General features: G+C 31.4%; 1 protein-coding gene across 1 annotated transcript in view; it reads left to right on the forward strand.

Moving 5' to 3' along the window:
• The window catches only part of LOC111058646, a 129,880-nt gene extending 128,313 nt beyond the window's left edge, over window positions 1-1,567 (forward strand). The window contains exon 4 of the mRNA XM_039440365.1: window positions 1,230-1,567. Coding sequence (XP_039296299.1) covers window positions 1,230-1,567 — 338 coding nt within the window. The remainder of the gene's footprint in view (window positions 1-1,229) is intronic.
• The last annotated feature ends 11,882 nt before the right edge of the window (window positions 1,568-13,449 follow it).

Genomic DNA, 13,449 nt, shown 5'->3' on the forward strand with positions numbered 1-13,449 from the left:
TATAAACATAAATTGCTCGCCTAATAGTATTCCTATTCAGGGTAGTAAGGAGGTAAAACTATCAAAAGACCTCACCCTCAACCCCCGTGCTAAGGGGGTGGCGGTGGTTCAAATGCACAAATTTTGGTTTCCTAAATATAACTCGTAAAATATGCAAGACAATTCTATACAAACAGGAAGTAGATGATAATTGAGAATTTCACCCCTCAAATTAGAAGGAAATCATGAAATAGTGAATAAATACATCAGATTAAAGAAAATTAAATGCCCTACAACCCTAGGCAGCCATTTTTTATGGTGCATTGTTGAAGAGTTATAATCCCTGAAAGAGCAGAAAATTGGATAAAAATCTGTTATTCCAACAGTCTCACACTTTGAAGAGCGAATATTCTGGAAACTGTTGGAAATACCACAAAACAAGTCGGCAGTACAGCTCTACGATTTGCTGATTATCAGATGATTCCCAATCGCCAACCCAATCATCCAATCAGGACCGAGTTTTTGGGCCAATTGGGAAACAGCTGATTATCAGCCGATTGGAGAGCTTCCTGCCCTGCTGACTCGTCTGAAAACACCTGAAAAAACGTTAGTGTGACCTTGCCCTAAATCAGGTACTGACTTAGAATAGAATAGAATAGCTTTTATTGATTAATCAGAAAACATACATTACAAATTATAAATTTCAATCCATGTAAGCATTTAACCCTTGATCAATGACCCATCAGGGTCAGTTGAGCATTTTCATTATTATATTCACATTGTTCTATACAAATGCATTGATAATGTTTAAATCTTCAAGAGACAGTCCAATAGAGTTCAAGGAACAAATATCACAATTAGTAGTTGAACTAAGCTATTAGATATTGTCTATATCTCCATGCATCAGAGCAATATGCCAACTCAGAAGAGTTCTCATTTGTGGCCATGAGAGAAGTGTCCTGCCAAAGTAGCGTCGCCTGTACTCGCCGAGAACCGGGCACCTGCCAATGAAGTGGGCCACATCTTCTTCCTTCAGGCTGCACAATGAGCACGTCTTGTTGATTTGCGTGGAAGAATACTTCTTTAATTGCACATGCTCGTTCCTGGCCTTGAAGTACCACTTGATTATTGTGAAGTCATGGTCCCCGAAGACGGTACTGACTTTACAATGTCAAAATCAATGTAGGCTACCCTATCATTTTTTCTGTGTCTATAAATCCTTGTGGTGACTGATTGTTTTGTGGTTGCAGATCCGAACATTCCAGAGACAGGCGAGCAGGTGACGCACTCTCTGCACGGCCCACCCGACTGCTGCTACGTGCCGTGCCAGGGCGCCGTATGTCCAGATCCGCCTCCCGCCTCCGCCTGCCTCCGCACCGCCCACCATTCTCCCGCGCCGCCCCTCGAGACCTGCGACACTCCGCCCCAGGCGCCCAGCGCCAATCCCTGCGTCCTCTACACCTCAAGGTCATCGGCCGCCGCCTCAAGGTCACCGCCCACCTCAAGGTCACGCCCATCACTCGCCATCCTAGTAGTACTCCTGCCGCTCGCCAGGTGGCACCAGCGGACATTTATCACTAGCAAATAGCTTCGATTCGCAGAGAGGTGTGGACTGCAAAAGGCAGCCGTGTGTGTGTGTGTGTGTGTCTCGGCCACCACAACGCCAAGATGCCAATACTAGGAGTTTCCATCCCACTCGTCAATGTTTACACAGGTGTTTCCAGACATGTGAGATGATGGGTTGCACACAGTTGGCTCAATCAGTTTCCAACATTGATACATTTTCCAATATATAATCTATAAGCTTGAGTGTTGGTAGGAAATGACATTGGGTAATACGGCAAGGCAGAACATCCAAAAGGATCTCTCTGATGATAAGATCCATATAAATAAATAAATAAATTTTCCGCTAAGGCTAATGCCCACATGAGCTCCATGCTTGGAACCCAGCATAAGTGTTATACAGGTGTGCTCACTCCCCCAAGTCCAAAGACGCACCCCCCCCCCCACCTGGAATCGGTGAAATCGGGTGAAACTCAGCTCTACCACTCACCCCTCCCCCACCATTGAACTGGAAACCCACAAAAAATTGTCATCAGTAGTAGCCTAGTAGTTTTTCTAAAAACAACACTGCTGACCCTTTTTAGGACCCCCGAAAGATTCAATTTTGAGCCTCTCCCAAGAATTTCTATGAATAAATTAATTTCAAGGAAGCAGTCGGCGTCCCCCCCCCCCCTGTGTTATAATATTTCAAACATCTTTGTGTGACATGTTTTACCACAAAACCAAGAAATCTTCACCTCTATCACAAAAAATCTTAGTAGGACATGGAAGTTCATGTGTTTACCAAACATGTTATTTTATTCTTTCCGTGTTTATTATCCTAATGTGCTCTAACAGAAGTTTCTTGATGTTTATCAAAAACACAAGTTGTCACACAAAAATCTTTATGTGACATGTTTTACCACAAAACCAAGAAATTTTCTTCACGTCTATCACCAAAAATCTTAGTAGGACATGGATGTTCATGTGTTTACCAAACATGCTCTTTTATTCTTTCCGTGTTTATTATCCTAATGTGCTCTAACAGAAGTTTCTTGATGAAAAATAAAAAAACTGGTAATACATAGTTTTATATCAAAATTTTCGACTTTTTTCCCTCAGAAACCTTGGTGTGATCTCTATATCAAGGCTCTCATCCCAATAAAATCATGGTAGAAATTTTTTAAACAGAAGCCTGTAAAGATTCCAATCTGGAGCGAGGTCATAGTGACCTGTCTCACCAGTAGTCAAAATCAGAATACACATATAATAAAATGTGTTATAGCAAGATACCTTTAAATAGTAATAAAAATAAAAATCTCAGTACCCTTTTTTGAAATTACTATTTATATTACAAGTAGTCCTATACAGAAAAGAGACAAGATACCTTTGTACGTGTCACTTGAAATATATTCGATACCTGAAAACTCAATGTTTCAATTTCCAAAAACTGCACCAATCTTGTGTTACCCAGAATTTCTCACATGTTTAGAATCCTGGGATCCTGACATTAAATGGAGGTTGACGCCTCGACTTGTGTGTATATTCACTGCAGCACTTATGAACAATAAAGACTCACTGCCAAATGTAAGTTGTCTTTGAGGAGTAAGATAGTAACGCACATTTCCTGAAGTTTGAATTTATTCTGTGTAAATACATACAACAAAGGCATTAAATCGCCTACATAATGATGTCCAGGAAAATACTTGAAGATTTTCTTGGAGTTGACACATCTGGGTTTTAATCAACATCCTACCCAGACATCATTGTGTGAAAATTTTCAAAATTGTGACTATGTCTCCAATTATTCTTTGTAGATAATTTTGAAGAAATGCTGCTTTAATTGAAGGCTGCAGACACAAAACAGATTAGCGTCTTATTTTACAAGATTGTCTACATAGCTGTATGATGTCTCATATTCACAAAAGAAATTCCATGACTGAAGTTTAACTTCAAATTGTTTAATTTTTCATACTGATCATGTCCATTGTAGGAGGGCCTACTCTACTGGAATATTATCAAGCCTATTGAAAACCCTCCATATATCATACAAAAAATGACCCTCCATACAGGAAATCAATCTTGATTGATGAAAGCCTAAACTGTTATACTGATTAAATTCGTCCAGTTCATTGTTTGGATTGAGATTTTGCTTTTAAAACAGTTAGATTTTAACAATTTTACAGTTCCACAATATTTCCTCTATGTTTCACTCATAAGCTTACACATCATCACATACGTTCATGGATTATGCACCAAAACTCACTTGAGTACGCTTTACTATAAGTTCCTAACACAGATTTTAGAATTGATTAGAATTTGCATACGTTTAAGAAAGGTACAATAGATAAAAAGTTGAATAGTTGCATTTTATTGGGAGCAGTTGAACGAATATAAGGATTGAAATTTTATTCTACCTATAAACTTTTCCACCTGATTTTTTAATCCGCACTAAGAATGAAATTAAACTTCTGTATAGAACCCTCAAAAATGAATAAAACTATAAACTCATAATTGAACATTTATAGATCGAAAAGTTTTGAACTTTTAGAAAATACTTCTTTCATCACTTCAGCTGGATTGTAAGTAGTATGGATGAATGTATGTTTTACTGGTTTCAAACTTTTCTTGAATTATTCTGGAGGGTTTCAAACAATTGAAGTTTATCTTCCTATTTAGAAACAGAGATTATAAAATCCTATAATTCTTAGTATTCTGGAACTAGTAGAGCACTCTAGGCTCTTAGTTTCAATTTCTCCTTTTAAATTCTCTTTTCTAACTATGTTTCTACATTTTTATCAAACTACAATATTATACAAAACAGCAGTCTTTCTGTGAAAGACTAGAATAATTGTTCCTTATTTCAATAAAATAACTGAGATATTACCCTTGAAACAACCGTAACACCCTGAAAACAACAATAATGCATACATTGACGATTTCATTAATATTTTAAAAGACATTAACTCAATTATAAATGTTTTAAACAACACTTACAAGAATTTACAAATAATCACTGAATAATTTGGTAGGTGAAAAGACTAGTGGAGGGGCGGGGAATTTTATGATAAGTTTTAAATGTTGTTTAGAATATTGTAGAGAAACAATAGAAAATGTGTAGAATTTGTTGATATGTGCATGTTATTTCAGAGAAACTAGTTTTAATGACATGGCAGACTTTATTTATGTTTGTAAAATGGAATCATTATTGTAAGATGTAATGAAAAATGGATTGATGGTTTTAAGGAACTACATTGACGTCTGACCTTATTCATCTATATTCATATACCTATATTGAAAGTTTGAACACTGATCGGTTAAAAATTCTTTACAGATGGAGAATACTGAGATATTGCAATTATTTAAATGCTAATGGATTAATTATTATTATTAAACGAATTACAGCATTTAATTTGGATTTTCGTTTAATAATAATAATAAATCTTTGTTAAATTCGGATATAAATCGAATACTTTCTAAAAAATCAAAATGAAGCTAGATTGATAAAGCATTAAAATTTTGTTAGTGATATTTGTAAGAGAGCCAATTGTTCCCCCCATAGTGGAAATAATATTGTTAAATGGTTTCAAATAAGTGAAAAGCCTCTCCTCTTTGCATAGTATGAAATATTTATAATTAATTTCCATAACATAGGAAATAAATCAATCAAACGCTTTATTCAATAAGGAAGGCACTCGAAGTTTTGTAGAAACTTACAATATAGGTTTTGTGGGTTGTGGGGGTAAAACTTTTTTACAACTTATTAGGTTATTATTCCATCAAAAATAAATAGCATTGAATGACCTGGCTGGCCCAGGTCTTGTGATGTCAGATTTTTTAGGTTGAGAAATCTGATAAATCTTATGCCTCTGTTTTAAAATAATTAACGGCTTATTATAGGCAGCCGGGACCGACCTATTATCCATCCTTTTTTAGACTCACTTCATCATGATTGTGAGTTGGACATCAAAACTTGGCGAAAGTAACTTAAAATCATCAATCCATATTCATCAAAATGGCCGTAATCTGTGAACTAATATATAAGTTACTGTGTACTCACCGACCTTGACTAGTGACTAATGTTTTTAGAAATGTTGAAATTTGTACGATAAACGTGAGCCTAACGATTGCTGACATGAAACTTCGCTCCAGTGAATAACACAGGAAACTCCGAAACGACCGATGACAAATTGTGTGTAGTGAAAACAAAATGTCTTTTGACCTCCCTCTCTGCAAACTGTTTAATTTAATAATAATTGGTAGCCTAATAAAACAACAAAAAACTATGAAAAACTAAAATAAAACCCGATAGAAAAATATAACTGAAGGACAAAAGTGAATTGTTTAATATATGCATAATATAATTATTACATATACATACTAACTTAAAAATATATACTCACATCCACGATAAATACACAAAAACTGTTTAAAGACAATGTTGCTGTAATAAGTGGTGATGTGGTGTGGGTCTGGATGAATCCGCTTATTCGAAACAAATAAACAATTATCTTCGCGTAAAGCATAAAATTAATCGCGTTGGAGAAAAATTGAGGATAGTGTTAAAAATTACAACGTACTGTGGACTCTATGTTTGTTATGTAGTGTAATTTGTTACGATAGTGATTAAATGCAGGCAAAGTGCACACGTTCTTAAAGTATATATTATATATATAAATATATATTAATATTATGTAAAGACATTTATTAGAAATGGAGACTTTAAACAAAATAAAAAGTAATACAATAATAATTATACATTAAAGTTTGCCGACAGATTATATTCTAAGTTGTGAATTATAATATTATAATTTATGATCAGTTATGCATAATTATTGCAATCGTCGTCTATTTATAAACAAACGGATGACCTTATTGTGAGCATTTGTAGATTTTTATCTGTTTATAAAGAGTGTTCTGAAAGGACTCTTCAGTACCTATCAAACGCTTTTCAAAATAATTGGTACTCATTCTACTGATTATTAATTTATTTCAACAGAAATTACAATTATGGTAAATGATAACAGAATTGACAAAAATTGTTATTTCTTAAAACACATTCTTATTCTAATTCAACAAAACCAATTTACTAGCACATTGATAACAAATTGTACAATAAGTACCTAATTGATCATTTTAATGAAATGAATATTATAATCGTTAAAACTTTAGTTAAATAGATACTATCTATTTAAAAACACTTGGTTAAATACAGTAGGCCGATAGGTCTATAACAAAAATTATTAAAGATATTAGCAATTGAAACTTTTTTCAGAAAATATTACATTTTAATAAAACGATGACATGAACCCTACTGAGGAAAAACATTGAAAAATGGCGACTTCACAAAATCTATCCTGTGGACCACTAATAAAATATCTTCATAAATCTTCTCTCCTCTGCTTAAAATATTTAGTACAAAATTGGAACTTCTAAGTGAGAAATTTTAAAACTTTCCACTCTAAAGATTTGAAACATTAAAGCTTTCAGCATTTGGAGTACAATAAATAAGTTAGCAAACGAAATTTCCTAAGAAACTATTTTTACAATAATTTACTCCAAAATTTACACCAAAATCAATGTCATCATAAATTATATTAAAATATGATTGATTCCTTTCAAAACACTCTGATGTATCCTTTCTGTTATTCAACTGATTGATGTTAATTGTTGCAAAGTATATAATTGTTCATAAAACAATGAAGATGTATGGTCAACACCCATACAATTTTATTAAATTATTAATGAGTTTCAAGATAAAAATTAGAATTCGCTATCATTACTTTGTTGAAGTCTCAAAACATGTTTTTGTAGCATTGTTTTTTAAAATTATCATTAATGTATGCATGTAGAGACGTATTAAAACTATGAAAAGTGTAGTTGTGTCGTTATATACTGTACAACAAAATTATAAAAGAGTAAATAGGGATTTTTTATAGGTTTTGTTTAGATTTGAACGTATGCATTTACTTTTCTTAAACAATACAATTTCGTGTTTGTTGAAATGAGGTTCCAATTCATTTTTCATCAAATCTGTCAAGTATGTTGTTGAATTTCATAAGTAGCTAAATTTTTTAGAACATTCAGAGAATGCACAATATTGCATTTCTGTAACTACAAATTAGGTGAATCATATTAGGAACATGATATAGAATACAACGCGGTATATCAGTTAATTTTTTCAATAATATATTATTTTGAAAGTGGTGGGAGATGGTACCCTGCAACTTGAATTAGTACTCACTATTCTTAGCTGAAGCAACCAATTTTTTTCTCGACTTCCACCTATTCTATCATATTATTATCTTTGTTTCTTCGTATTTATTTTCCTGTTCTTTCCATATTCAAATTCAATACAGTTTTCTCCCCTTGATGGATATTTAATATTTCTTCCTTATGCTTTCTACGAACATCTTCTACAGAGCAAACCTCTCTTCTTATCTTTGCTCTTAGAATATGATAAAGTCCAAATTTCTGAACATCCTTTCCCTAAGAGATAATAAGTTTTCTCTTGAAGTGGTGTTTATAGTTTTAGCTACTCAGTTTATTTTACGATCTTCATTCTTCCATTATAACTGCTCATTTATTTATTTTCAATTTATCTTATTGCTTCATTAACTATTTTCATCAGCTAATATGTATAGTGAGTATTTGAAAGACCCCAATTTTTCAAAAAATGTTGAGATTTCTCAACACTGCACCTTTAGAAATGTTATTGTTACATAATATGGATTTGAACCATTATATTGTAATTACAATGCAAACTTCATAGAGAGAAAAGTATGAATTGTCATGCATAATACTCATTTTTCTATCTATCAAAATCACAGAGAACATTTTCTTTCTTGAAAATAAGTGATTGTACTGAAGCGGAATTCCAAAAACACTATAATTGTTGATTGAGGTGAAAAATTAATAAATATCTATTGAAACACAAACATAATACTGAAGATCGATTTTTCAGTTCACGTTCGTGATGTTTTACCTCATAAAAGTCCAACCAATGGACAATTTTTTTTCTGAACATAAAATTGATGATATTTCCTAAACAACCATACTTTACATACAAGGATGAAAATTATTGGAAAATTTCTAAATGTATGTTTTGTCCCAAAAAATTCGTCCATTATGCCTATTATTATTGCATTAGACTTGCTTTTAAACGCCTATATTTTGTGTGGTAACTTGAAGATGCTGATTTACTCATTATTATGGCTATTGTAGTTGATTGTCGTATATTTTGTGTAAGATGCATTTGGTAAATCAACTTGTAGTTAAACAATTCAATAATAATATATTTGTGGCCATCGTCGATTTTATAAGAACTGTAAAAAATTGCATTTATAATGTTATGTTGTTAAGAGACTCGACGATAATATCTGAAAAATATGTTATTCCATTTTTGTTGTAGCAATTCCTTCCACCAAAACAGCTAAACAGGATCGTCAATCAAAATTTAATCTCTGATCAATTCAAGTGATCGTAGATTAACCGATTAACTATTGTTTTGAAATAACGTGAAACTTGTCCAGTACTGTACCGTACGCTATGATCTTCATAATTTCTCATGGCCTAGAATTGTACACAATAATTGTATAGTTATTCACTCCATAGCTCTACAAAATAGTTTATAAATTACAATAACATTGTCGAAAAATAATTACGGTATTCATTACATTTACAACAGAAATTATTAAGCATCAAGAAACGATTACTGATAAATCAATATTGATTGATTATAAATCAAAATAATAAGAGTTAAAATTTCAATTTTTAATAGCTTTGTACAAATCAAACTGGAGAATTGATAAATTTCTTATAAAAACGTGGTGAAAAATGAAAGTTTTTTGCTCAAATATTCATGATTTCCATCCCCAAGGAAATTAATGTATCCGAGAATAATGGCGATAGATTTTCATTTGAAATTGGAAAAATAAGTATTCAATTTAAGTTTTGTGAGGTAGCTTCAAAGTCGCTACCTTACCTTGGAAATAATCGGATTTTTTAAAGTTTATTATTGCATAAATAATACACTAAAAAACTTATAGAACAGATATAAAAATAATTATTAATTGTTCAATGAAACCGTATAATTATTATTATGTTATATTTGATTGTTCATTGTTTTACAATGAATAATGATATTGATGATAAATAGATCAAAACACAGAAAAATTATAAAAAAACTAAAAATAAATATTAGATTGTGTATCTGTTAGATAAATTACTAATTATAAAACGATATGTTTTTGTACAACAGTTACAATCGTATATTTATTATACAATTAACCACGTAAATAGATGAGTATAAATTCATTAACCTAACATAAATAACATAATTATTGAATAAAGAGTGAAAAGTCGATATCTTTTATTAGGAAATGGCATTGTGTATCAATCAATAATAATTGCTGGTCTATGACGATTGGTTGATGTAATGTGTGCAATCAAACATGTATTTTCTGTTTTGAACGGTTATCATTTTGTAAACGCAAAACGTTTTTGATAGAGTGTTTAATGGTTACTAAAAAGGAACTTTTGTCAACTACATTTGAAAACACGTGGAATGAAAATAGATTTCAAACCAAATTTTATAAAATAATTGTATAATGAAATGAAGGAGAGAGTTTATAATGTTGATGTAGTAAGATTTACTATGATTGTTAAACCGCATTTCAAAGCTGTTATTGGTATGTCTTATCCGATTGCGAAGGTCTAATCATTTTCCATCACTGACTTATCAGAATAAAATTGTTGAAATAGTTACTTAAAAGTACTTTTTCTTCCACTCAACATTGGTTCTAGATCTCATTTTTTAGTTTGAATTCAACTAGGAATATTCGATGAAATTGTGTTCAAACAATTTTCTAGTCCGGAAATAGAATTTCACTGCTTTAAAAACCTACATTTTTTGATAGAGTGTATGAAGTAAGAAACAAGGAAATTTCCTAAACATTCAATATCAAATTTATGATCAATAGCAGAAAAAACTTTTTGGCTCAAAAGATTGAAGTTTTGAAATAGATTATTGAATCAACAAACACAATTCGATATAATCTATCAAATCAATCATGATTCTCTTAATAATAATGACATACTTCATCTTCTTAATCTGGTAAATAACTTGCCGCTCATTTAAACAAAAAAACTCATAAATAGTTGAACATTATATTTTGTCTAAGAAATTCTAATTCATAGTTCAAATTAACACATCGCAACCCATAAAACACACTTATAGTATATAGTCGAAGAACAATATTTTGTTTTTGAAAAATTGTTTTATAAAATAATAATACTCTCAATGTTTTAAATAGTTTACTCATTCCCAATTTTGTCCAATATATTGACATTCTAGCAAGAAAATCTTTCAAAATTCTTGAATTTCCTCACCATTCAGAAGAACAAACATTTTTTAAAAAATCCACATTTTTCTCAAAACTTGTTCAATTCAGGTTTCACTATTTGTATCTCATCTATTTTTCACGTTAAATGTTGGTAGAATGAGGCTTGTGGTATTTGTACATTTTTAAAACGAGAACTCCGTGTTCCACAAAGTATGAATGTAAATTCAATTAAATTTGTACAATAAAATCTACGAAAAAATACAAAAAATAATATTCCTAGAAGTATAAAATAAACCAGATTTGTACAGTAAACTAGATTAAAATAGATTCAGATGTTGTCGATTTTGAATAAATATCGGTTATAAATTAGTAAGATAATGATTATTTTTTAGGAATTGAATAAATCTGATCAACTTAGAAGGATGGTTTTTCAAACTGTAGCATAATTTTGCTTTTCCAATGTAACCTACGTCTGCTGGGAAGACAAAATGTTATAAGGTCATTTCCTCTGTTTCTGTTCTCGAAATTACAATAGTGAATTTCATCGATAGAATACATTATTGTATGGTAATAAAAGCATAATCAAGACACTTATTAGAAATGAGTACATTTTAAAGACAGAAAACCTTCGTGATCAATTCATAATTTAGGCTAAAGTTAAGATAAGTAATGGGAGTTTACAGTACTTTTCGGTCCTGTGTGTCAATATTTTGTATTTTTCTTTAAAATATTTTTCTACTAGTATTTTGTCTACAATTCGACAAAATACAAACCATTACATTAAATAGAAAGAAAATGCATGATAATTATACTCATAGTACCTTCATAACGACATAACAACCTCCAATACAATGCATATTAATAATATTATTATAATTTTGAAGAAAAATACAAAATATAGACACAATATCATGCTTTTAGCTTGAAAATTACATGTGATGGCACAATAATTGTGCTGTCGTTAACATTTATAACTGGAAAGTACTAAACAAAGTTGGTTTGTTTCGCATTAAAATTATAATTTTTGTTGTTAAATTGATTAACTACTTGTTGAACTGAACTACTGAAAAACTGTTTGTTCATTGTTGCGTATTGCATTGTTAAAAAAAGATGAAAGACGAAAATAATAATTATAAGAATTAAAATAAATATTTGAAAAAGAAATAGAAAACTAGAGATATTTTAGTAGTGTTCGCTCCCTGAATAATATGGAGGCCTGTTTCATGAAGCTTACAGTAAATTATTATTATTATTCCAATGTTTTCAAGCTCTGGATTAATCTCATTCGTGATTCCGATTTCCGTATATATGTTTCAAGTTATAATAGTTCCAAGTTTCATAGAACAGGCCCCTGATTATGAATTTACTATTGGTTTTTATCTCATCAAAGTGTATTCATCATTGTTATGTATACCGTAGTTGAGTTATTTCTGTATACTTTTCCTCATCCTTGACCTTTATGTTGAAATAAGCTACTTGGATGAAACTTTTCATGATCATCCGAAGCTTATTTATTTTATTTGGAGTAAGTAAACAAGTATATAATTATGCGTCCATGTTGGCATTTTGCCTCTCATTTGCAAATCATATTTAGTGTTTTTCAAACACCTCTAATTGCACAAGAGCTGGTTAAATTTTAACCGAAATTAATTTCACGAGAACCAGGCGTTTTTGAAAAGACGGCTTCTCTGATTGGTTCTCGTGGAATTGATCACAGTTAAAATTTAACTGGCTGTTGTGCAATCGGCACTAAATATTTTTGATGAGGATGATGACCACAAGATCTCCAGACTTGTGCGTGCTGGGTATAATGAGATGGATGATGATGAGATGTGGATGTATGGACCTACGACTTTTGGTGGTTTCCGAACCACCACGAAGTGATTTTTTAACTGTTATATTGCAAGAGAAACAGATATTGATTTGTGCTGCCTCCTGAAACTGTTGTGGGAAATAAGAATTAGGTCAGGGCAGAAGAGGGGTAGTTCATGTGGATCGAAAAGAAGAGAGATGAGAGACATTATTCAAATATAATAATTTTATTATTTTGAATATTTATTAATCTTTTATTTTTCATCACATTTCATCATAATTATATTGGGAATAATCTCATTTGATAGGTGATTTGTATTACTATTCAAAAATAAAAATTCATCCATCATCTCTCATTAATTTATCATGAACAAGTCTATACTCATTTAGGTATCTCAACTATTAAATGATACACTTTTCATTAATAAAAATCTCTTTACATGCTTGACCCATTCCCACGAATTTTATGGCAGAGCGCGGAGTCACTTAATAAAGATTTTTTTATGAATTACATATTTTCGTACGTACTTCCAGAGTAGGGTTCATAATATTATTATATAGTGAGGTCCACGTTATAATGGCAGGTTTGATTTACAATGGTATTGCTATCCTTGTCTACCATTCAACAAAGCAGATAGCGCTATCTCTTTCTTGCTTTGCTCTGTTGCCAAATCGTCCTTTGACAATGTGGAATTAATAATTAATTAATAAAATATTTCATCTTAATTTATTATGAAAATTCATTACCTACCTACCTATGAAATTATTAAAA

This window comes from Nilaparvata lugens, chromosome 13, assembly GCF_014356525.2.
Source record: "Nilaparvata lugens isolate BPH chromosome 13, ASM1435652v1, whole genome shotgun sequence".
NCBI classification, from domain to species: Eukaryota; Metazoa; Arthropoda; class Insecta; order Hemiptera; family Delphacidae; genus Nilaparvata; species Nilaparvata lugens.